We start from the raw sequence: 26,019 nt of genomic DNA, 5'->3' as shown, positions 1-26,019 counted from the left end.
CATACTGCCCTTAGTTCAGCTCTTTCACTTTCACTTAAATTCATCTTCAAAAAATTCATCCTCTTACTACATGACATAGAAAACTAGTTTCCCTTGTTGTTAATTAGAAGTTAACCATTTAAAACAACAACAACAATGAAAACCAAAATTATTAAAAATGAGAGACTCTTGCCTGCCCCCTCTCAGTTAAAAGCGGGTTGGCAGGTGCTGGGAAGGAGTGCAAACACTCAGAGGCATCCCTCTCCCAACTTCATGTCATTAAAGATGGGCAGGCACCCCTGCTGTTGCCCTGGATCCACACGCACGTAAGGCCAAGGAGGCTGTGCCGAATGCTTGGCTGCAGTGTTCCAGCTGGTCCTCAGTGCCCAGCCCCACGCTGTCCCACTGAAATGACCACATGTGCCCACACCCCTCCTGTGCCCACCACGGCTCCTCCTCAGCACTGACCAACTCCCTGCCTACCTGTATTTGCCCAACCTGGACTGTTCCTGCTGGGCCTCTAGCCACTCATCCCCACATCCCCAGCATCTGCCCTACCCCTGCTGAGCTGCCTCCAGCCTGCCTGATCCTGGCCACGGACCCAGCTGGTTCCAGCTGGCCGCCTCACTCCCTGCAGCCACTCCTTTTGGCCAGAGTCCAGTGCATGCAGCATCCAGAAGGCCTTGATGACACTTCCACCGGATGACCACAGCACCCCACATTCAGCAGGAGCTAGAGCCTTGAACTCAGAGGCCCTGCGGTACATGTCACCATGAACACAAGCCTGTGGGCTCACTCCGCTCAGACTTCTGTCCTCACGCTGAGCTTCCGCCTATAATTTCTTCTCCCCACCCATCCCACTTAGCCTTATTTCCACCTGTCTCTTCAGGAGCCTTTCCTAATCCTCTGCAGTCAAAGCCTGTCTCCTTGCACCCTGGGACGGCCTCCTCTGACAAGGAGACTCAGTTCAGAGGCCTGTGCTGCAAAGACAGGAGGCCTGGCCTGGTGGAGGGAAGGTAGAGGACAAAGTCATCAGCAAACGGGGGCAGGACCTGCTCTGCCACAGTCCAGACTCGGCCCTGCCAGTTTTCGGACCGTGTACCTACCACCCCATCTTCTGCACCAGACTGGGCTTCTAAAAGCCTCATCCAGGGGCGCCTGGGTGGCATAGCGGTTGAGCGTCTGCCTTCAGCTCAGGGCATGGTCCCGGCGTTACGGGATCGATCCCCACATCAGGCTCCTCCGCTATGAGACTGCTTCTTCCTCTCCCACTCCCCCTGCTTGTGTTCCCTCTCTCTCTCGCTGTCTCTATCTCTGTCGAATAAATAAATAAAAATCTCTAAAAGCCTCATCCGAAGCACATGCCCCCAGTCACCCTGGCCACCCAAAGCCTGGCTCAATCAGAAGCAACAACAGGGACAAAGAGCCCTACTGAAGTCACTTAAGACCACTCTGAGCAGCAGTCAGCCTGACAGTGCTGCCACCTGACCCCTACCCACAGAGTGGTAGCTTTTCTGCCAGCTGGGGGGTCCTGGAGCTGACCAGGATGGCTAACAGTGCTGTCTGCTGTGGCCCTTTCCTGGAAAGAGGCATGAGTGCTCACCAAAAACAGTTGCTTTCAGCGTCCCATGAAGAGTGCTTGGCTCTGTGTGCACCCCATGCCCCAGGGGTGCCAAGGGGGCCAGAGACAAGCCAACCTTGCCCAATCAGGGAGGGCCCTGGGCTGGGCTCAGCCAGACCCGTCCCGCCGGCTTACTCAGACCATGCTTCTCCCCCAAGTGTGAGCAAGGGGGGAGCCGGGGGCGCAGAGACAGGGAGCCCCCATCGGCACCTTTACCTTCTCAGACCCCGTTTCCAGCTGCTGCCTCTGCTCCAAGCAGATCTGCCCCACACGGGCCAGCAGGTCATGAGGGGGGATAAAGACCCGGGAGCTCAAGAGAAATGTAAAGATGTATGTCCTCTGAAGAAAAGAGACAAGGAGAGAGGATAAAGAATAGATCAGGCCTGGTGTCGCCCCTCCAGGTGTGGTCAGAGCCTGTCTAGCCACCCCCCAGGCCTCAAAGCACCATCTAGGACTGTCTCCTCCTGCATGCTTTACTGCACCTGGAACGCCCTTCCTTTTCTCTCACTGCTACCCAAGTCCCGCCCCCTCCTTGCAAGGCACAGATCGAATCCCCCTTCCTGGAAGCTCCCAGACGCTTCCCCTGACAAGCTCAGCTCCCAGCAGTCTTACTCTACGCTCTGCCCTACCCCATGATGGGAAAGAACACCCGACCCTGGATGTTGGTGGGATTCTCCCAACCTGTGGAGCCTATCACCCAGTCCACAGTGCTCCCAAGGCCAGGCTCCAAGTGTGCTTCTCCAGATCGCCACTGGCCTTGCCAGTGGAGGCCAGTCAGGGGCAGGGTGGGACATTCTTGGAGCCAGCACCCAGCCATAGGGGACTGCTGCACGCGTCACTAACCAGCTATGGGCCTTATCTCCACCTGGCACACCAGGGCCCCTCTGTCCCACATCCTTGTGCCTTTGTCACTGGGCTGTGTGGTACAGGTTCTGAGAGGTCCTCATGATCTAAGCTGAAAGGGAGCAGGGCCCAGGGCCAAGGGTTCTCTGAAGCATTTCATCTGACATGGGTCAGCACCTGTGAGCTCTCCACACTGGCCTACAGGTTGGACTTGGAAGTGGGGGACACTACTTGGGGTTTTCCTGGGGATTCTACCCTACATGGCTGCTGCAGGCTGGGGGACCTAGGACCCTTTGTCTACACTCTGGGCCCAAAGGGGCAGGTCTTCACTCCAGTCCAGAGCAAACTGGGCCATGTTTGCTGAGAGCACAGGCCTTGTGGAACAGGACTCAGGGCCTCACGGCCTCACAGCCCTCATGCAGCCTTTGAAGGCCACTGGAGGAAACCCTCCTGGGAACAGCAGGGGTTCCTCTAACTCTCCCCCAACACACACACGCGTGTGCGCGTGCACACACACACACACACTCTTCCCATGTCCTGTCCCCAGGCTGTGCAGCATGGGTGCTCAGAGATCCCAGCTGGTCGGTGGCCCCTTCTAAGCAGATGGCTCAGATGTGTGATGATGGTCACCCAGGCATGACACCTGGGAGTTCTCAGCCAAGGCAAGAAGAGCACACAGGGAGGAGCCCTGCATTTCCAAGGAGCACAGAGATGTACTGGTGTGCGCGCATCCCCCAGCTGCCCGCATACGTGGGGCAGGGGCAGTGGAGGAAGGCTGGGGGAACCCAGGAACTTGGCAGAGGAGCTGATGCCCAGCTGGCCTCTGCCAGCCCGACCCTTCTGCTCTACCACCCCTTTATGCTCTCCTGGGAAGCAGACTGTGATCCCAGGGCGTAGTGTTTAGAGGAGGCTCCTCTGGGACAGACCTAAAAGAGGAGTAGCTCCACCCACAAGGCCCCAGAGTAGTGCTGGGGTTGGAGGGGCCAGGCCCTGGGAGGCTGATGCCCTGCCCCAGACTACCTCGGGCCTCTCTCCCCACCTCTGCCACCTGGCCCTCAGCTGCCAGGTCCGCACCACCAATACAGTCCCAGCCCAGCTCTGGGAGTGTTTTCAAGTAGGATGGAGTAAACGGAGCCCCAGGAGGGAGGGAGGAGGCCTGATTGGGGGGGGGCGGCACCCAGAAGCTGAGTTGGCTCCATTAGATACAAGCTGGAGAGGGGAGGGGGGCAGTTCCTCTCCAACCCTCCCAGGCAACAGTGTCTGGCTCGCCGAGGCCAGCGAGCACAGCTCTGCCCTCAGGAGGGAGGGGGCCTTTGCAGCTTGACTTTCCAAAGGGAGCAGGCAGGCCCAACACCACTGCTGCGAAGAGATGTCCCCTATCCAAGGCAAAAGGGAAGCCACACGTGACAAAGGAACTCTTTTTCTCTGTTCTAAGAATGTACCAACGGCATCTTGAAATGAAGAGGGTGCATTCGAATTGCTGCCGAAGGCCAGTCCTACCCACACAGGCATGTGTCTGGGGGTCTGCATGCCGGCCAGGCATGGCAGGGCTGTCTCCCTTTTTTCTAGACTATGGCAGTTCATGTACAAAACAAACTTCCCAGCTCAGGGACAGGACACACGCTGGGCGGACCCTCAGCAGGTGAGGACCCTGTCCAGAGCGCAAGTCCCTGTTTCGCCCCCTTGTGTATCTGATTCCTCATGCCATCAAGGCCCTCTTGCAGCTGCCCGGGGTCAGCAGGGAAGTCACTGCAGCTTCCTCTCCCCTAGGCTGGGCACAGGGGGCAGAGCAGGAAGTAGGGCTGAGGCTCCCTGATGGCCTGCCCCTCCCCAGCTCTGTCTGGGCCTCCCTCCCCATCCCAGAAGCAACCTCCCCTGGAATCTAGGTGGCCCCCAGCAGTCCCACCCGTTTCCAGGCCCTAGGCACTCACATCCGGGTAATAGTCCACTGTGGGGACCAGGTGCTCCATCAAGGCCTCCAGGGACCCAGAGATGAGGCGTCCCTCTTGGAAGACGAGGTCCCCTGAGCCGCCAGCTCCGCTTCCTCGCTCCCCCATGCCGGGCTGCACCTGTCCACTACAGCTGGGCCCGAGTATGCTGGAGAAGACGACGGACGTCTGGGGCATAGTTTCCTGGAAAGAAGAAAAAGGCATCACAGGCCCAGCCGCCAGGCCCTCCTCCTCCCAGGCCAGCCTGCATCCTGAGTGTGTGTAGGTGCATAATGCGAGCCCCAGCAGGGCCAGAAAGGACATCCCACCCAAGGATGGGCATTAGAGGTCAGTGCAGGCGGGCAGGCAGGCTCCTTGGCAGCCCTGCGGCCCCTGGGTATCTTTTTTTTTTTTTAAGATTTTATTTATTTATTTGACAGAGACAGAGAACCAGTGAGAGAGGGAACACAAGAAGGGGGAGTGGGAGAGGAAGAAGTAGGCTCACAGCAGAGGAGCCTGATGTGGGGCTCGATCCCACAACACCGGGATCACGCCCTGAGCCGAAGGCAGACGCCCAACCGCTGTGCCACCCAGGCGCCCCGCCACTGGGTATCTGATTAATGTTTCTTCAACACCTGCACTGTGCATACCAGGTCTCATTCCTGGAGCCTAGACACACAAAACCCTGCCTCCTGGGGTTACATCCCAATGGAAGAAGAGAAACTATGGAGGAGGAGAACATGAAGCAATGTAGGGGTGGTCAAGGCTGCCTCAGGTAAGGTACCACTGGAATAGACTGATGGTGTTAGTCATGCAGCATCCTGGAATAAGAAAGGAACATTTTAGGCATAAGGGACAGCAGGTGCCAAGGTCCTGAGGCCAGTGTGTGTTAGAGGTAAGAAGCAGGGAGAACAGTCTGAGGAATAACAAACAAGACTATGCACACCTGGGGGATAGGGGGCCATGTGCTCTTCCTCTGAGTGAGACAGGAGACAGTGGGACTCCAAGCGCAAGAATGACCTGACTCAGAAACTCAGGCACAGTCCCCGATCTGTGCCTTTGCAAGCTGTCTGTGGGGGCTTCTGAGGCTTCTCAAGTCCATGTGTCTTAGGCAGCCACCTGCCCATAGCCAGCCCAGGAGTCATCACCCTGTTCCTCCCCCAAGGCTCCTCACCCCCAGGGGGGTGTCAGGGCACCCCACCCACACCCCGCCCATCACAGCCCAGAAGGCCACAGGAAGGAGCTGCCAGGAGACGCCCATCCCTTCTGCTTGGGGTGGTAGCCTTTCCTGGAGCAGCTGGGCTGAGGACCTCATAACTGGACTCCCCGACCGTGCAAGATCTCATATTGCCCATTTTTTCAATGACATCAATGTAAATTTACATAAATGCAGAGAACCTTGTGGCCGTTCACCACCACACCAATTACAGAGTTTACTGCAAGGGAGCTGGAGAAGGAGACTCACTTTCCATTCTACACATTTGTAGCTATATGGTAACTTTTCTAAATGGCACATCCATTTTATCATTTTCAAAATAACTTTGTTTTTTAGTGCAAAGAGGCTGAGTTTTGAAATCAGCACTTTTTATAAAGGCATGTTAGAGAGACTGAAGCCCTGGGTTGGGCCTGTGGATGGAGGCGCGGCCACCACTGAGGGTCCCCTGAGAAGGCAGGCTTCGAGGCAGGGGTCTGGAACCCACTCAGAGAACAGGGAGGGCCCACGGGGGCTGTATGGGACCACCCCTGCATCTACCCTGCCCGGGGACCCACCCAGAAATGCTGCCTGCCCACCTGTCCTTCTCTCTCCCCTCCTCTGTGCACTGAGATCACGGGTCCTGGGGGCCTCTCAGTTCCTAACAGAGCCCTACCCCCAGCCACGAGCATTGAGGTGTCCCCAGGTGCAGCACCAAGTGGCAAAGATTAAGAGCACCCTCGGGTTTGAATCCCACTCTGCAACAGCCAGCTCCTTGCCACTGGCCAAGTCTAAACAGCCTCAATTTCTGTGGCCATTAAGTGGGGATGGGGACAACCCCTGTGGAGCCCTCTGCCTGCTGGCATTTCTGCTGGCCGCCCCACCTGGCCCCATGGGTCCCTGTGTTCTTGTACGTGGCGTCCTCCCCTCCCATCCCAGCAAGAGCAGGAACTGCCATCACTGGCCACGTGATGTGTGTCATTGTCCCCGACTGGCCCCCTTCCCAAGGAAGGGCCTTGGGTGGGGGGAGACTCAGCAAGCAAACTCATAATACGAAACAAAGCTCAGACGGAGTACATCACACAAGCCATCAGTGACACCAGTGCGAGTCATCTCAGTAATCCTCACAAGAACCCCCACAAAACCCCTTATTCTCCATGCACAGAGGACAAGGCACAGAGAGACTAAGGAACTGGCCCAAGTCACGCAGCTAGATCGCGGCAGGGCCAGGACGGCCACAAAGGCAGGCAGGGACAACTGAGCCTGAGCTTGGCCCGGCCACTTGAGGCTCTGTCAGGATCTTCAACCTCGAGGAGCCTTTATTTCCTCATCTGTGCAATGGGCACAGGGCGGTATATGTCTGACATTTGCTGGGAGGATGAAGTGGGCACTTGTGTAAAGTGCTGCACGCGAGACACGCTCTCACCTCCCCATCCCGGAGGAGCCGACGCCCACAGACATGCCCGCTCAGCACCCCGCACAGGCCGTGAGGGTTGCCCAGGACCCAGAAGCGCTGGATTATTCTAGACACGCTGGCCCGCAGAGGCCTCAGAGAGCCCAACCCCGCACGGACGCTCTCAAGCCAGGGCGGTGCCCGAGCCACGGCAGCAGCACCAGCAGGGAACTCGTGGGCAGTGTGCCTCATCCGGAGCCGGGGGCCCCCGTTCTCGGGACTTTTAGATCCTTCTAATCACAGACACACTCGGCTCCCGGCGAGCCAGGTGAAAGTGATTCACCATCTCCTGCAAGCTGGGCCTCACGAGCCCCCCACCTTCCCCACGGGGCCAGGTGGGCGCATGGCCGGCCCGGGGCCCAGGTACCCAGGTGCAGGCGGGAGGGACCTGGCTCCGAGGGTGGAGGCAGCAGCCATGAGCCAGCACTTGCCTGGCTCGTGCCTGATTTTACTGAGGTTTTACTAGACTCTCTGGGGGCATCTACAGAGGAGTTCTGCCTGCCCCTGGGCCCCAAGTCCCAAATGGTGCTGGGGTGCCAGGTGAGAGGCCATGCCCACTGCTCCTGTCCTGCCAGTGGCACCATGGTGGCTGGCATAGGATGGGGGCAGGCCGGGAGGACTGGCCTGGCAGAGGCCGAGTCCGAGGGACCCTTTGCAGCCTGCCACCAGCAATGTCCAGGAGGCTGGCCGAAGCTGAGGCAGGCCAGGTGGGCCAAGCAATGAGCTGCACCGTTGACCTCTTCATCTTTCTGCCCCTTCCCGGGGCTCCCCCATCACTCCGCTCCATCTGGCATACCTGCTGCTGCTCCCAGAACAGGAAGTGGCTACCGTGGGGTCCTGCAGCTACCCCTGCTTCGGCGCTCACTCCTGCTCCCACTGCATGGTCCAATGAAGCACATGACCTTGGGAAACCCCCAGCCTCCTGCAACTCCATTCCTTGAATGCTCCTTGTCTGCACCCCAACCCATGACCATCCACCCCCACACGCCCAAGTCCTTTCATGGGGGTTCAGGTCTGGGACTTCAGTGGGAGAGTCCAGAATGGAGTCAGGAGACACACGCTGTCTCAAGGACAATGGGGAAGCCTTGGTTTCCTCTGCTGGTAATTGGGTATATAATTTCTTGCCCCACTCCCCTGGCAGGGTGGTGAAGGCTAGATGAGAACATGGAAGCCAGCCCCCCGGGAGTGGTTCTAGATGCCACTGTGGGCCAACACCTCTGTGCCTGGCCTCAGTGACACTTGAGTGGTCAGCACGGGCTGCCATGCTTCTGACCTCCCGCCTCTGGCCTAGGGCCTCACACCCTCAGCAGGCTACATGCCTCCTGCCCTCAGCAGTGAGTTCTCACTGAGGCCACATTCTGTGCCTCTGTTGATGCCCCATGCACAACCCAGAAGTCAGAGGACCAGGTTACACCCCAGGGGTGAATTCGGATCAATGGGACATGGGAGACAGAGGTAAATTCCCCTTCCTCACCCCAGATGGACTGTTGGAGATATAATAGTTTTTGGAGAGCCTCTCCAAAGACATCCAATGAGACGGACTCCTATAAGAAGACATCCCTAGTTTCCATTCGCTCCCCTTCCCTCCCCGCTGCTTCCCTGGGTCCACACCCCCAGTAAGTGCTGGCATATAAGCTTTGGCTCAGGCTCCAATCTCTGGGGAAGCTGGGCTCGGAGAAGAGCATCCATTTGTCTTGTTTCTGTCCCCCTCGCCATGCCTGCAACAGGCACGTGCTGATGGCCGAGCTTATGGGGCAGGGCACTGGCCGCTGAACGTCCCAGCAGGAGTGGGGGGTGCAGGGAGGAGAAGGGCTTCCGGCCCAGAGCAAGGGCTCACACGCCAGTACAGAAGGTAAACCCTGTTCTCTGGGCTCTGCTCAGCCCAGCAGACGGCCTGCCTGCAGAGGGTCCTGGACGCCCGGGGGCCTTCCCGCGGGGTATGCTCTGGAGGTCTACATCCATGCGACTCAGATCGAAGGCCCCTTTTAGGGCAGTCAGCCAACGTACTTCGCTTCTGAGTATCTGCGGCTGCCCCGCCTCTCACACACGCTCACGCACACGCAGCTTCTAAGGAACACACACGCGGACACAAGCATCCCAAGCGTGGACACACTGCCTGGCCGGAGGGCCCAGGAGGAGAGGGCAGCACAGTGCGTGGGGGCAGACGGTCTTGGAGACTGGGAGAGACTGAGTGGCGAGAACACAGGCAGCCCCAGGGCCCCGAGAGACCTGGTGGAGAGGGGAAAGAGGGTTTTCAGGACTTTTCTGTGGAAGATTATGAATCAAATTCCCTTTTGCAGCCTCTTTGAGAGACCTCAGCTCGAGATGTGAATGCCACTCTGCCACCGTGTTTCCCGATGTGGCCCTAGCACACTGGGGCCCCGCGGGGTCCGTAACCCCCCCCCACCTCGGGCAGCAAAACACAGAGGAGGGCATCTGCGTCTGGCCATACGTACAAAAGCCAGACAAGTCTTGGGAGGGACAGCCATGCCCCGTGCCTGTGTGCGCCTTCTGGAACCTGGGGCACCGTCCTTCTACTCACAGACTCCAGCGGCCTTCACTGTGACCCTGCACCCCACTGCCATCTCCCCCAGAGCCTGGGAGCTGCAGCTCTGATGGAGACCCAGATCCTTCTAGGCCAGGGCCTCAGTACGAGAGCCAGAGCCTGCTGTGAGCACCCAAACGGGCCCATCATTGCATGTCCCATACACCCTTGTCCGCCCAGGCCTGGGTAAGGGTCACCCTCCTTCCTGACAGCTTTTCCTGCTCCCTGTACTGAGCTGCCCAGCAAGTCCCAGGGGAGCCTGACACCGCCCCACAGTCTTGGAAAACACTCCCACAGCGGACGAGCTGACGTTGTCACAGTTTACTTGAACATACTCAGGGACGGATTATAAAGGACACTGACTCTAGAGAAACCATCCAATTACTGCACTGTGTGCCGAGCCGTCTGTGTTCACGGCTGTCCGGACAGCCCCGTCCACCTTCCTGGAGACGTCTTCGTGCCCACGGCCTCCTCTCCCACGAACCGGCCCTCGTCTCCGGCCTCCCAGCCCTGGAGGGAGCCTCCAGTTCACTGCTTCACCCCCCAGGGCCTTACTCAGAGCGGCCAGGTGGGGCAGGAGCCTCATCACGGGAGGGGCTGTGCCCTGCACCACTGCTGGGCTCCCACCAGCTCTGCCCCCCAAGACATGTCCTGGGAAATAAGAGGCAGGGCTCCACCCCAACCCAGGGCATCTGCAGGAAGCAAGCACTTCCTTCAGCCCCAGAGGGACTAACGGAGGAACACAAAAGATAACTGGCCAACCTCAGGCAAGGCCAACTCTGCCCCAGTCGACAGGGGGGACAAGAGCCCACGGAGGGGACAGTCCCTGCCACAGCTGGGCAGTGTCAGGCCTCCGTTCGACGCTAAAAGGGAGAACAGGGGGAGGTTCCCAGGGCAGTCAGAATTTTCGGAGCCCTTCCAGATCGTGGAGTCTGCAATTCTGGAAATTTCTGAGAAACACAGAAGCAGGGATAAGCTTTCTTTTGACTAACCTTCAAACGTTTGTCATCAGGAGTTGGACATCACGCGTCGCACTTGATGCCGTGCCCCTAACCTGGGGGCGGCACAGAGACACCCATGTTTCACACGAGGACACGCAGTTCGCGGCCCTTGTGTAATGTTGCTCGGGTCGGCAGCGGCGAATATGTCTGCCCCACTTCCCTGCTCCTTCTCAGGACTGTTGTTTCTGCTCATCAACGTCCCTGGCTGGGGCATGACCTTCTGAGCATCGGACGAAGGCTGAGGCCCCCGCCCTGGCCATGCGGATAAATGCACACTCCCACGGCATTCTGCACATAATTCCAGGGATTGATGGGTTCCCAGAAGTTCATCTACGGATGCGAAGTTAAGAATCCCAGCTTCCTGGAAAACGGGGACAAACATGGCCTTCAGGGCCCATCCCACATGAGTCCCCAGGGACGCTCCAGGAGGTGGGAGAGGGCCTGCCGGCCGTGCCTCTGCCAGGCTTCGCCAGGGCTGCTTTTGGAGGCAGCACGTGGGCTGCTATTTTTTAACCTACTCAACAAAAACGAAGACTATTTTTAGCTTAGCAAGCTGCGGGGCATCACAATTAGCAACTGAAAATTACACATCTTGCCAGTCTCCCCTCTTTTGGCTGGAGGAGAAAGAGAGACCGAGAGACAGAGGAGGGGAGGATGGAGGGAGAGAGAGAAAGTGCTCCTGGAGGGAGTTGGGTACCAGCCCTGTCGCCCCAGCCTGGCGGGCCACTTAACAAGGAGGGCAGCCTTTAGCAGAGATTCCAGAATGAGCGCATTCAGAGAGCTGTCTTGGGTTGCATCCTGGTTCCAGAAAAATCCAGCCTTGGTGGGAGCAGGCACGAGCCCCATTCGCACTCAGAGGCTGCAACCGGGGAGAAAATCATGCTGGCTACTTGGACCAGGACCAGCAACACACAGAGCCCAGCCTTGCTGGGGACGCTGGGGCAGCCAAGGTTGGGCAGAAGCGCAATGGCTCCCCTCACCTTCTAGGGCTGTCTGCTTCCCTAAAATCATTTGTACTGGGGTGCAGTAGAAGTGGGGTATCCCACAGAACCCTTACTCCTTGCCCATCCATCCATCCATCCATCTATCCACAAATGTTACCAAAGACCTGCCTAGACACTGGGAATCCACCAATGAAGGAACCAAGGCTCTCTGTGCCCCCGGGACGTGCACTGGAGCAGACTGTGGCTGCTACGCACGATGATTCATATCTATGGGTGTGCCACTAGGGGTTTGAAGGGGATCGGTGCTCTGGAAGAGGAAGAGGAGAAGAGCATCAGGAGTGTGGGGACAGAGCAGATGGTAACCTAACCAGGTGGAGAGACTGGCCTTCCTAAAGGAGACTTCTAGAAAAGGAAGAGCACGGTTAGCAGAGGGAAGGGCTGGTGCCAGGCCCCAAGACCTATGAGTCTTCCATCCCATTGGCTCCCTAGAAATCTCCCCTGGAGCACGTCTTGCTTGCCCACTTCCAAACAAGTATTTCCTGATTATCTGTCTTTCAGCTGTGCTAAATGCGGCTCTATGCCGGGCTACCGCGGCGCCCTCCCTGCCTTCCTCCATTGCCTACATAGGGCTCCAGGGATACTCTTCTGGCATTTGTCCAGGATGAAACACCTCTTCCAGGAGGCTCTCCTGGGATCCAAAGCTGACCCCCTCGGCGTGCAGACTGGGGAGAGGAATTGGCTAAGGGGACCCTCACTTCACACAGCAGGGAACTCTAAGCAGGAGGTAGCAAGACAAAACACGTTTGTAAATGAAATGCTTGTTTAAATGTATGCCCCCCCCCAACACTTTTACAGGATTCCTCGCACACATGCAGACCGTTTTGGTAAACCCTTAGTGGATCCTTTGCACCAGCGAAGATTTTCACCTACTCTTTGGACCCTGTCAAGTCACACCACCTGAGGGGGGCCAGCAGTGGGAGGGGGCTGCCCCTGCCAAGAGAAGGCCATCAGGATGGTGAAGGTGGCCTCGATTCTCTGGAACGTTGTGACTCTAATTTATAACCAAGAACCTGCCCACTGGGGATGCGGGAGGAGTAGAAAGCTGTGTGTTCAGTGGGTGAGCCAAGAGGCCCACCTCACGAAGCCCATGGCCAGACTAAGGCCTCAGTCCCCCAAGCAAGACCTGTCAGGAGGAAGAGGCAGTGCTCCCTTCCTTCCCCCATCATCCCACTTAATCTCCCCTATCCTGTGATCCTGCTGTTTCCCTACTCGTTTCACAGACCAGACAATGGCAGCAAAAGCCAGAGGGCCAGCAGTGGACAGACAGGTCACTTCACATGGCCTCCGCAGTCCTATCCCCATTGCAGGGTGCCCGGGGAGAGGGAGAGATCCAGAGCCCCCCACCCCCACCCCAGATCCCACTAACTGGCAGAAAACCCAAGCCAGAGAGCCAAGACTAGCTGGGGGCAGCTGCATGCCAGACCCTTGAGCTGGTGGGGGGATGGAGGAGGTGGGGGAGTGGAAGCCTGGCCCCAGGGGCACAGTGCCCACAGACAGGGAATGGGGAGAGGCAGGGGTGGGGTAGTCTGAAGGGAGACAGGGGGAGGAGGAGGACCCACCCCAAGTGCAGCCACCTCCCCTTTCCAGTCCTCCAGCCTCTCCCCACCTCTCTAATACACCTGTTATTCACGACAAGCTCACGTCCCTCCCTCCCTCGCCTCCTCTTCCCACTCCAGTTCCTTAGAGGCAGGTCTGCACCCCCGCGCTGGGCATTGAACCCTCGCAGGCTGCCTCCAGCCCCACGTGGGGCCAGGTGGCGCTGGCAGCTCTTTGGGCAGACTGCCTAGTGACCTGCCAGTGGCCACGCCCTCAGGGCTTCATCTGCAAAAGGGCACAGGTAACACCTGCTTCAGAGAGTCTGCATGCTGAGCTCACAGTCATTTCCATAGATTCTGGTGGGTACGAGAGCTTCCAGGAGCCAAGACCCTGCGCCCTACATTGCCCCGTCCCCCAGAGTGGCCCCAGGCCTGCCTCTGGCTCAGCTGGCTGGATCCTGGGCCAGTGGGGAGCAGCTTCCTCCAGCCCGCAGGAATGGAGGCCCGCCCCCAACAGCAGAAGGGCACAAGCAGCCCCCAGCCTGAATTCAGACACTCCTAAGGCAGGAACCTCTCGAACCTCCCTCCTCCCCAAACCCCAGCTCTCAGATCTTCCTAACTTTGAGCTGAAACGTGTCTCCGTTAAGCACCAGAGAGCCCAGTCCTGTCTGCTGGGCACATGCCACAAATATTTGGGATCTGGCTGCAAGCATGGGCTGGGCATCCAGCGGGCTGGCAGGGAGGTCTGACCACCCCCCCCAGCTGGAGCCACACCCTCCTCTGCAAAACACCAGCAGCTCCAGCGCCCGGTTCACAGGTGGCAGTAAGCATGCAGCGAGGCCACCATTCTCGGGACATGCTCGGGACATGCTGGTCTGGGTGACTTGTCACCAAAGTTACCTGCTGCCTTCTGCGACCCAGACTGTGAGGGCTGGGGCTGGCCTCTCCCTGACCCCACCTCTGAGGTCCCTGTCACCTCTCCATGCCCAGGACAGCAGCGGGCCCCTCCTGCCCACAGGAGGACAGTGGACAGAAGCTCCCTCCTGCTCCCAGGCAGACAGATCCATCGACCTGGCTGCACCGCCGTGCCCGGCAAGCAGGGCTCAGAGCTGGCTCTGGCCTCGCGGTGGCTGCTCGGCTCCTGCCCAGGGTGGGGAGTGGTGGGGGTGACACACCCCTGCGCACAGGTCCTCAGCCCTCCTCCCCCTGCACCCCCACAGACTTGCCCCCAGGGAAGTCCTGGGGAGGATGTGGCTGGTTCCACCCGGCGGGTCGGGCCACGGGAGCACCCTGCGGCCCCCACCTGGGTGTCCGCCCAGCCAACCGCAGCGGAAGCTCCTGGACGGCAAGGAGTGACATTTTTTTACATAAACCAAGCTTCAAGAAATCGCATCACAGAAACCGTGAAGAAGGGCCATATTTACCTTCGCCCGGCCGTCCTGGGGGCGGAGGGCTGCGGCCGGACTGCAGCCGGAGGCGGCTGCCATGGGAACCAGGGCCAGGCAGCCCCTCGCAGGACGCCGCCTCGACAAAGGCCCGGCCCGGGGGGCGATGCTGATAATTAAAGCTTTGTTACAGACGCAGGATTCATTTTTTTTCCTTCTGAATTCCTTCCTAGAATCAAATACTATTTGAATTGAGTAAAGGAATCTTGCCATCTCCTCTTCACACTCCTAAATACGAATTCTGCCGAGCCCGGCTTTTTTCCTCTTTTTTTTCCCCCTCCTTCTTTTCTCCCTTTCTGTCCAGTCAGCTTCTTCTGGTGGCTGCTCAGGGGACAAAATGTCATTGTCCACCAATAACCATCCCATTATTGAGCCTTGAGAGGCCCAGGGACAGAGCAGGTAGGATTTCAGAGAATCCCTGCCCTTTCCCGCAGGGTGGCTGCTGGCACGCTGGCCTCCCACCAGGGCCACTGGGGCCCTCAGGGCTGGGGGCGGGTGCCTGGAGTCTCCCCTTCCCCCGCCCCTTCTCCTCTGGCCTCCTGCCCCTTTGGGCCCATTCCACTGGATTCCACAGGGGTCAGCCCAGCACTCCTACACGTGGGCGGCTTGGACTCTTGAGCTGAGCGGAGCACAGGCTGGGACAGGACAGTGCGCACACGGAGATCAACGTGGGAGCCAGTCCTATCATTCCTGGAGTCCTCTCAAGGTGCCCCGAAGGGGGGAGCAGGGCACAGATGCCCACCTCGACTGAACTCGCTCCTCTGGGGTCCCCTTTCCACGTGGTACGGCCCCCTACAAGGCTGCTACTCAGAGTCTGCCTGTCACTAGGGCCCCGCCCATCAGGTAGGAAGAGCCCAGTTTCCAGGAGGGCGACAGTTGAGGGACTGCGTCAGAGCTGAGGGGCCTTGAGAGACAGGGAGGCTGGGCCCCTCAGCATGGATGGGTGGGGTGGGGGACCGGCCGTGGCCCAGACTTTTCCAGGAGTTAGTATCTGGCTGCCTGGGGTTGCTGGGGTATGGAAAAATGACACACAGTTCCTTTATTTTTAAATGACATCTAATTAGGCTGGACAACGATTTTCCTTTGTGTTTAAAAACAAATAAAAATCGATTTCCTTTACTTGAATTGTCATCCTCCTGGCAGATGCCCTGAGTGGTGCCCCTGGGAACCCACTGTGCTGCAGGAGCCAGAGGGTTCTGTGTACCAGCCTTGGGGTGGGGGGCAGGGGCTCCTGGCTCCCTGCTGGGCCCAGAACGCCATGGCCTTGTCTGGTGGCCACAGCCTCTTGGAAGGATCAAGACACATGTCTTGACCCTCTAACAAAAAGTTTCCCACTCCCTGTGCCACTTCCCCTGTACACTCCCTTGTACATGCCCCCTACGTCCCCTGGCCCAGAACCAGACCAGCCCCCGGGAATACCAAGGGCACGGCTGCCTCCATCCCTCCCCGGGGCCACGCACTTCCCCACACAAGGCCCTACACGTGCTGTCATCCCATTTTCCAGAGGAAGGAACAAAGGCTGAAAGGGCTTCTGTCATCAGCCCAGATCTTAGAGCTCCGACGAAGGCGGGCTGAGATTTGAAGCCTGGTGAGTGTGACCACCGCGATCGGATGTAAAACCTAGAACCATCAGCACAGACTCAGAAGGGAGAGCAAGTGTAAGACGAAGGCAGGTGGGAGCCAGCCAGGACCCCGTGAGACGGACTCGACCCAGCCCAGATGGAGCCACCTGCTTAGAGCTCGCAGAGAGGGGTCCAGTGAGCGCAGCACTGCAGCCGGGGTGGGGGTGGTGGGTGGTCAGGCCAGGGTCCCAGGGCCAGTCATGCATGTGCCCCCAGGAAATCCCACACTGGGAGGGATTCAGAACCTCCCTGAAACAGCCCAGCAACCTCACTGCCAATGAGTGACATTCACAGAGAGCTTTCCACCTGCTGGGCCATCCTGCACCTGCCCACAGCACCCTCCAAGGCATCACTGTCCACTTTTCCACATGAGGAGCCAACCAGGAGGCTAAGGAGAGCCTGAGGCCATGCGGTCTGACAGAGTAGAGCAGAACGACAACTAGAAGTTTCTACAATTTCTGACAAGTGGAAGAGACGAGGGGTAGAAAGGAATGAAAACAGCAGAGTATGTTCCCTTCAACCAGGGGTGTGGAAGCACGGGGAGACAGTACATGGAAATCGTGTTGTCAAAACAGAAAGCCATATTCTTCCATCCAGAGTATTCACCTGCATTGTTCACACATCCTATCACCAATGAAACCCCAAAAGAGTCCCCAAACAGAAATGTACGGGTGACCAAACATTGTGGACACACTTAACACAATAGCTGGATATTAATAAACGATGACCAAAAAAGCCTACCCACTTGATTAAAAAACTTCCCTAAATCATATCTGTGTTAAAGAGGCAGTCAAAACTCCGGTTACAGACACATCAGAGAAATAACCCTTATAAGAAAACTCCTCATGAAATTTGATATGGTCAAAGCTGTTCTCAGAGAAACATTCATAGACTTCAATATATTTTAAGTAAACAAGAAAAAATGGAAATGAACTCAGCACTTGACTCAAAAAGCTAAAAAGAGCTTCCAAACAAAACAGACATGCAGCAAAGCAAACTATAAGAAGGAATTACTGAAAGATAAATTAGTGTATTTAATGAAATAGAGAGTAGAACTTGCTGATTGAATTCAAGGGCTGATTTTCTTTTGAAAACACAAAATAGATAAACCTCTGGCAGTTCTAATCAACAAAAGGGTGGAAGAAAGGGAAGGAGGGAGGAAATCAGGAGTATGGGAGGGAGGGAATGAAAGAAGGGAGGGGAAGATGGTGGGAGGGAGGAAATGCAAAAATATAGCTACTAGGAATGAAAAAGGAACTCTAGCTTCAGATATGGAGCAGAAACTTTAAAAGAATCGACTATATAAATCTGTGCTAAAAGATCCGAGAGCATTTTTAACTGGGATATTATTTAGAAAATATAAATAACCAAAATAGAAGAAAAATGCTTAAAACCCCGAAAGACCAATAACCATAGTGCAAATTAAAGTAAGTTGACAGCCAACCAAACTGTAGGGAAAAATTAAACCAACTCCTGGCTGAGACAGTTTCTAAAATGAATTATTTCAAGCCTTGGAGAATAAGATAATTTTATATGTTATTTAAACTATTTCAACTACGCAATTCATATTGAAAACCCTTCCTATCCATTTTACAAAGCTGACATAACTATGATTTATAAATGTGACAAATCTGTCCCGTAATAAAAAGTACAGATAAATTCTTACTTATGAATCTAGATGAAAATACCCTAAGCAACTTATCAGTAGAATGAACCCAGAAGCATTTTAAAGCACAATTGAGTCTGACCCAGTGGGATTTATTCCAGAAACATGAGGGTGATTTAGCTCAGGAAAGCTAATAAGTCAACACATTAATAGGTCCAAGGAGGAAAGGAATTTGATGATCTTGCTAGATATAGGAAAGCTTTCAATGAAATTTAATATCCATCCATGGTGTACACTCTTGGCAACTAATGAAAGAGAACTGCATCCTGTTCATGATGAAGGCTGTCTACTGGGATTTAGAACCAATTTCAGACTCAGTAAAACATTAGAGTCCTTCTCACTAAACTGAAGATCCCGCCAAGGACAGCTGCCACGATTTAATGTTGCTCTGCCCCTTTCAGAAAACACAATAAGATAAGAAAATAAAAGACACATTAGAAATGTAGAGCTAGAATGTTCCTTATGTGCAGGTAATCTGGTTAATTTCTTAGGCTTTCCAGGAAGCCAAACTGAAAATCTGTTCAAACTAGTAAGAGAGACTTCACTTATCAATTATTTAACATACATTTTTTAAAAATGAATAGCTTAGCTATTTACCTCCCCTGGGTACAGGTGTCCCTGTCCCCAAAGATATCCCCACTCCCCTCGGAGCAGAGGCTGTGATGCTCACTCCAGTGGCAGCAATAGGGAGAGGTGTGTGTGAGCCGGTGCCCTGGGACCTCCCAGCTCTGCAGGTGTCCCAGCTTTGGCCAGGGACACAATGTCCAGCCAGGTCAGCCACCCCAGGTCAGCCACCTGGCGCACAGTGTGCTTTCCTGCCACATACCCGTGCCCCTGCACCATTGCGCCCTCTGGGCCGGGCACTGCCGGTGTCCAACCTCCTCTGGGAACCTGCCAGCCCTCTTCTAAGGATGTTGCTCACGGCCCTGGTGCTCACAGGAAGGCCAGGCTCTGGGATCAGTTAGCCCCAGAATGAACGTCAGCTCCTCCTGCTCCGGGTGCTGCCGCAGCCTTTGACCTTGGAGCCTTCGTTTCCACTTGTCTTACCAGCACGGTGACCTCTGGAGGGTTAAGGGAGACCCAGGAGCTGGTCCCCGGGGTCCTCTGACTCACACTCACCAGCCCCACCTCAGGCAGGGGGCGGCTTTTGCGGCAGCCACGCTGACATTTGGGAAATGCCGTGGGCTTGGCCCCAGTCAGGCAGGCGGGTGTGAGCAGGACAGCGAGGGTGGGATTATTCCACTGGGGGCTGAGGTGCAGGGCGGTGGGTTTGCCAGAGAAACCCCAGCTGTGACAGGAGGCCACGGGGCCAGAGCCCTTGCAAGTTGCAGGACTCCTGAGGGGAGAAAGTGAGGAACCCCAGTAAAGGTCCCTGGCTGCCCTCCTTCTCCTGAGACCCCGAAATCCTGGAGCCTTCGTGCATATGCTCCCACCTGACCGCTCACCCTAGGGCCCCTCAGCCTGGCCGCCTCTGGGATCCCCCTTGGCCTGGAACCCACAGGGACCCAGTCAGCCCAGAACCTGGCATAGTGGAGGCCTGGTCTGGGAGTCAGTTCTGCCCTTGACCTCCTAGTTGAACTCGAGTAACCCAGGCTACCGTGGGCCTCGGTTTCCCCATGTGTAAAACAAGGAGGAAGAACTAAGCAGTCTCCATGGGCCACTTCAGTCCTCATGTTTGTTCCTTCCTTCCTTCCCTCACTTAGTCAACAAGCACCCACGAGGCCCTACGGAGCTGTGTTGCACACTTGGAAGGGGAAGAACCAGGGACCTCAGTATCTGCCAGGGCAGACAGACGTTACACCTCAGTGCACAGAGCAACTCAGGACCAGGGTCTATGCTGAATCCTGAAGAAGCACAAGGGCTGGCGACTAACTCTGTAGAAAGAAGTCAAGGAGGACTTCCTAGAAGAGGTGATTTTTTTGAGATGGGTTTCCAAGGATGACCAGGGGGTTTCCAGTAGATTAGGAGAAGGAAAAGCAAGGAGACAACAGTCCTGACAGAACCCAGTCCTCCTCATGTCACTCTGCCAGCAGCTCCCCTGGTGGGTGAGGTCCCAGAAGCCCAGAGGTGTGGAGGGTACAGGCAGCTTCCACAGGTACCCCAGCTCCAACGGAGGCCACGTCATTCCTGAGTCAAACCCTACCCATTCCAAAGCCAACATGTTACCCTCTCCCCCAAGCAGCCCTCCATTCTGCCTCGCCCGTAAAGACTGCACCACTGTGGTCCCGTGCCTAGTAGGCACTCTGCACCTTGGCCAGTCCCCGATGCGCACAGCAGCCAAGTCAACACAAGACTCTGCAGCTCCCTCAGCCCACCTTGCTGCCCCTGGTGAAGCTCACACAAAGGGCCCCCGCCCCAGCAGGCAGGCCCAGCACGATGGTGGTGTGGGGCCTGGGGCAGGCTGGGCCCAGGGCCCGGCTGTCCTGAGCCAGCAGGCAAGGTGTAGGCAGTATGGCCAGGAGACAGCAAGGGGCCCACAGGATAGAGCAAGCTGGGGCTCCAAATTAGCACTCCACGCCACACCTCTCCCCAAGCTCCAGCCTGCCCACCCCCGGCCAGGTGACATCTCCCCAGGGGATGCCAAGCCGTTTCTGCCTCCTGCCCACCCCCAACTGTTCCACCTGCATCCTGTCCCACCTTTTGCTGAGGGCAATGTCCTCCTTCCTGGCATCGGCCCGCCTCTCTCTGCCCCCAGCGCCACGTCTCGGCCCTCAGCAAGGCCCCTTGCCTTATTTCAGAGTGTGTCCGCATCGGCCCCTCTCTCCTCCACCACCACCTCCCCAATCGGAGCCCCTAGGCCACGGTGCTGGCCCCACCTCTTCTCTCTCTTGCCTCCTCTGCTCCTGACATCCAGCCTCCAGTCTGGCCTCTGGACACATAGGTGGCTTCTTGTTCAAAGCCCTGCCTGGCGTTTTCCTGGTGTGCCCCCCCCACTCCTACTGCCACTTACCCCCCTTCCACCCCTCTGTCAGCTCCTCATGCATGCGTCACACACGCTGAGGCCTCCCCTAACTGTCCTACCCTATGCACAAACAGCACCCCCATAATGGTGGTCAGTACACTGGGCCCCACTTGCCAGGCTGGGCAGGACTGTCGTTACTGGTCCTAGTGATGACTGAGTGGGACCATGTGACTCATCCAGCTCAGGAGTAGCGAGTACAAGTGACAGTGCCCCTAGTGCACGAGCCTCTCTTCCACTCTGCCATGGAGTCTGTCAGCCTGGGGCCCTGAGTGGGGATGGCTTGGAGCAGGGTCCAAACTGCACTGTGCTGTTAAAAGCCACTGGATTTGGGGAGTTGCTCTGTTTCTGCAAACAACCTAAACTATTCTGACCGATGTACCCTCCATATGTCCTTTTCCTCTTTCTTGCTTTACTTGTTCTCTTTATCATTACCACCATGCAACATTCCGTATTATATTTAATTTTTTTCTAATTTTTTAAAAGAAATCTCTACACTGAACATGGGGCTCAAACCCATGACCCCGAGATCAAGAGTCACGCACGCTCGTCCAGCTGAGCCAGCCAGGTGCCCCTCACATTGTATCTATTGATGGTGCTTTTCCCCCCAGTCTCACTCGCTAGAAGGTGAGCTCCGTGAGGACAGGAACTGTGCTGTTCGGTGCCCCTGAAGCCACAACACCTGCACACAACAGGTATTCGATAAATGTGTGCTGAATAAGTGATGAATGAAGAAACAAATGAGTCCCATGTCTTCGGCACAGCCGGGGCGGGCCAGCTCAGCTGAGGCCCTCCTCTGTGCCCCTCTGTGCCCCCACCCACACTAGGGCTGAGCTCCCCGGTCTGTGCCGTCAGTGCCACACTAAGGGGGCTGGGGGCAGGGGCAGCACCCTGGCCCTGAATCAGGCTGCCATTCCGTCTCAAAGGGTAGGTTCTAATGAACAGTCATGGGAATGCAACACCCTGCCTCATGCTTGGGATTAAGCCCAGGACATGTTCTCAGTCCCCTTTCCTGCAGAAAGGAAGCTGCCCCTCACCTTGGAGCCCACACTCCTTGAAGCCCCACCCTGGAGTTCACTGTCCTTAAATACACAGGCATTTGTGGGCCCACACAGTCACAACCCTGCCCCCATACACACCTTTCCCTCCCTCTCTCCCTCTCTCACTCACACATACACATCCCATATATAAACACGCCTGCATTTTCACATACTCTCACTCTCGCCCACACATGGCACACACACATACACACCTCCCACGGCCGCTTCGCGCAGACCTCCTCCTCTCCCCCACCTCCTCCCGGCAAACAGGTGGTACTGTGCCCCTCAATTTCCAGAAAGGATTCACGGTCGTCCTGGCTCTAACAAGCCTGACTGCCAGTCCCATGGCAGCCACCCTCCTCCTGGCCCTGCTGCTGGGGCTGCTGTCTCCTGCCTCCCTGGCCCTGTTCACCCCACAGGGGCCCCTACTAGGTTTGCAGGTGCCTCCCAGCCATAGATGATCACTGGCATCAGCAAGCCAGGCCAGGAAGGGCAGTGGCAGACTGAGCCATCCACCCATTCTAAGTCCTGGCGCCGCCCACCTGGCAGGTGCCCCAGTGGGGACACGCAGAGGGAGTGGTTCCCCAGGGCAGGCTCCTTCCTAGCCGAGCGGGGCCAGAGATGTTCCGGGTGGTCTCATTAACTGCCGGAGGTCCTTACCTCTTCCCAAGCTCTCGGTGGCGCAAGAACCCCCTGCCCGCGGTCATAGGCGCAACCGAGGGGTTGCCCCGCGTGGGCACCCTCGTCGCCGCCTCGCGACCAGCCGCCCCGCACCTGCCACGTGCCGCAGCCCTACCTGGGGCTCCAGAAACATCCTGGGTGCCTGCTCCCCGCGCTATACCCCGGCGCTGCGAGCGCCCAGCGTGCGGCCGCTGGTCTCCCCGAGCGCCGAGGAAGCTCCCGCCCCCTGTCCCCGCCCGCGGGCTTCCCCATGCCCGCTGCCCTCAGGCTCGCTCACAGCCTTGCGTGGGGCGGGGCCCCGAGGGGCGGGGCGCCGCTCGGAGGGCGGTGGGGAAGGGACGAGTTGGGGAAGGGACGAGTTCGGGCACCGCGAGGGGCGCGGCGAGGGCAGGGCGCACGGGCCTGGCGCTGGGTTTCGGGGCGCTGGGAGTACAGGGCCGGGGGCCGTGGCGTCAGTCGAGCGGCCGCACCAGCCGTCGGTGCTGGGGGGCGCCTATGTGCCACCGGGCGAGGGGGTGCTCTGTCGGTCGGGACTCAGTGCAGGATGCGAGATGTGTTGGTGAGATCCCGCTCTCGGAGAGCCCCGCGGTGACCCCATCTCCTCCCTTTGAGCATCTCTTTCACCTTTGCAACCTCACGTCATCGTAGATATCCACTACAGAGCAGGTGCTTGGCCGGCATTTGGCTTGAATGCTTCCCTTGACGGGGCGCTCACTCTCAAGCGTCACCCGGAACTCTGTTCTTCCATTTCCTTGAGTGAACACAGGGGATACAGCAGCTGCTTTCGTGGGAGGACTAATCTGAGACATGGAGTGCGGCGGGCCTGGCAGGCATGGCACAGTGAGGCGTCAATCCACCCCCAGAAGCCCCAGCACTCGGAAGGAATCCTGTCAGGTGACAGGTCACCCCCTCCATCGTGTGCCTGCGGTGGACCCCACCCCAGGCGCTGAGAATTTGGATGGAAAAGATGGACTGAGCCAAGAGCACCCTCCCCGGGAGATGTGGAACTGGAGAGCCCAGAGGCTGAGTTGGGAGCCCAGCTGGGGTGGGACTCTGGGAGAGTCACCACTAGAGAGGGGCAGGGACATTCTCAGCTTGCGTGTCATGGGGGGGGTGCCCAGAGAGAGGCTGAGACAAGACCAAGAGAGCTCGTGAGCAAGCCCTGAGGCACGGATGGGCAGAGGTGACTCTGTCTGTGTCCACACCAGTCCCAGGATACCCACCCTCTGCCCAGCAGTCTGGTGAGACAGCCATCTCTCCTCCCAGCTACCCCTTCTTATTTGCCTGCTCTCTTAACCATCCTGTCCCAAGGTTGGCCACCAGGCTGAGGCCCATGAATGGTTATTTCTGTCTTGTGTAATTAGGGGCTGTGCAGGGTCCACTCCCGCCTCCCCCTAGAGGATGCAGGAGTTTGGAAACAGGTGTCTTTCTCTTGGAGCTCTGCCCACCACCCCCTCACTGTCTCTGCTAGGACTGGAGCCCAGCTCTCACTGCTCCAGCACCTGCACTGTTAACTGCAGCCTTGTGCAGCTCCTGCGGGTGGGCAATGGGGGCAGGGAGGAGCACCAGGCAGAAACGGCCAGGGCCACAGACCACTGCACATCAGCCCTCCAAACTTTCGCACTGTCCTTTCCCCCTGCTGCTTCTGCATCTCATTTCAGGCCAGCTGAAGGATACAAATTTCATGGTGGCCTCTGCAGGTGACTTGTGGCACCGGGGCTAGCCTGGCTTTTGGGTGCTGGGCCTGCCCACCCTATCCCTTCAGATGGCTCCAGAGCACCAGGAAGGGTGAGGCCTGGGCTCTTGCCCTGGGGTAGCCTAACAGGCACCTTGTGGTCCTCAGCTCTCACCCACCACCCTGCGTGACATCTGGGCCCGCCCTAAGGTGGCCCCAGTATGGTCTCAGGAAGTCCATGTGGGCAGTGAATACCCCTGCTGCCACCTACACCCGGTGCAAAACTTCTCCTCTGCTGCCCCAGACAGTACAGCCCAGGGGAGGCGGCTGAGCAGATACGCAGCCCCATGGCACCTTCCTGTACGGTCACAGAGCCATTTCGCCTAGGCGCTACCCACAGGTTTCACCAGCATGCCCAAGGACCTCAATAAGGTAGATGCTTCCCCAGGAGGAAGGAGGGCCCCTCTGCCTGTTGTCCCCACAATGGGAATGTCCTTGCAGACACAGATGGCATTCTCTCCTTTGCTCACAGGTGTGACCACAGCATTCATGTGTGTCTCTGGACTACATCTATACCCATCCTGGTGCCCGAAGAGACAGGGAGATGGGCATGCCGGGGCTGACCCCTGCTGGGCTGTTCCCTTGCTTGAAGCTGCGGGTGGGGCTGGGTGCAGGGAGTAAGAGTTTGTAGGGAGGGCTTGTGGGGACTGACAGAAAAATCTTGTTACCTTGCCAGATTTGGCTTTAGAAAGTGGAGAATGAGCCAGGTGTGGTGTGGGGGCTTCTGGAAAGACAAGGCACACAGAAAGAGATGCCCCAGATGATGTGAGCTGCACATGAGGCCAAGAACAGTGTGTCCATCCCGTGACCATGAGAGGATGGATGCTCCAAGAATGGGAAAGAGCAGAGAAGCCTGAGTCTGGGATGACGGTGACCCTGGACGTCCTCACCAGTGCAGAAACCTGGGACAGGGGCGCCTGGGTGGCACAGCGGTTAAGTGTCTGCCTTCGGCTCCGGGCGTGATCCTGGCGTTATGGGATCAAGCCCATCAGGCTCCTCCGCTATGAGCCTGCTTCTTCCTCTCCCACTCCCCCTGCTTGTGTTCCCTCTCTCACTGGCTGTCTCTATCTCTGTCAAATAAATAAATAAAATCTTTAAAAAGAAAAAAAAAGAAACCTGGGACAGATGGGACCCTGGGACAGGAAGCTAGACCGACCAGGACAAGCTCCTAATCAGTGTCCTGCTTCCACCCACGCCTGCTCAACACAGCGGCCCGAGGCCAAGGGCCTTGTTCAATCCTGAATCACGCCCCATCCTCCTCTGCCTAGAACCCCCAATGAAATGACAGCCAAAGTCCCAGTGACCTGGTGACCTGCCCCCATCTGAGGCCTGCCACCTTCCACTCAGCCCTCTCGCTCACTCTGTGCCAGCCCCCTGCAGGCCTGCACACCTGCCCTCCGCCTGCCCTACTCTCCCTGGAGGTCCTTACCGACGTGTCACCTGCTCAATGACTGATCTACTGTGTTTAACCTCCACTGCGGCACTCCCCCCCCCCACACTGAAGCCACTGAACTTTCCTCCTCGCGGTTCTGCAGTCCGCACATTCCTTCTGCTTCCTCGCTTCCTCGTTAGTCTCCTCTCGGGAGAATTCGAGGTCTGTGAGTGCAGGGCCTTTGTCTATTCTGCTCACTGCTGTGCCCCCGTGACTGTGACATTGTGCATGGGGGCACTCGGCACCGATCTGTTGAATAAATGTGTGTGTGTGTGCATATACGTGCAGATACACACGTAGATGGGGGTGTCCAGCACGGGCCTCACATCCAGAATATA

General features: G+C 57.3%; 1 protein-coding gene across 11 annotated transcripts in view; it reads right to left on the bottom strand.

The window, feature by feature from the left end:
- The window catches only part of RASGEF1A (RasGEF domain family member 1A), a 160,818-nt gene that overhangs the window by 29,718 nt on the left and 105,081 nt on the right, over positions 1-26,019 (bottom strand). For 4 of the 11 annotated variants that reach the window (XM_034662897.1, XM_019797568.2, XM_034662902.1 and 1 more), the window contains exons 1-3: positions 22,630-22,765; positions 4,375-4,575; positions 1,817-1,939 (exon numbers count right to left, since the gene is read on the bottom strand). In XM_034662897.1, the coding sequence (XP_034518788.1) occupies positions 1,817-1,939; positions 4,375-4,575; positions 22,630-22,647 (342 nt within the window). In that variant the 5' untranslated portion in view covers positions 22,648-22,765. Of the gene's footprint in view, positions 1-1,816; positions 1,940-4,374; positions 4,576-10,553; positions 17,013-22,629; positions 22,766-23,138; positions 23,210-26,019 lie in introns of those variants that run through there. The other 7 variants (XM_019797565.2, XM_034662898.1, XM_034662901.1 and 4 more) reach the window with 5 other exon arrangements.

Source organism: Ailuropoda melanoleuca, chromosome 6 (genome assembly GCF_002007445.2).
Source record: "Ailuropoda melanoleuca isolate Jingjing chromosome 6, ASM200744v2, whole genome shotgun sequence".
Taxonomy (NCBI): domain Eukaryota; kingdom Metazoa; phylum Chordata; class Mammalia; order Carnivora; family Ursidae; genus Ailuropoda; species Ailuropoda melanoleuca.
Note: the sequence above shows the minus strand (reverse complement) of the source record. Positions and strands in the feature narration are given on the sequence as shown.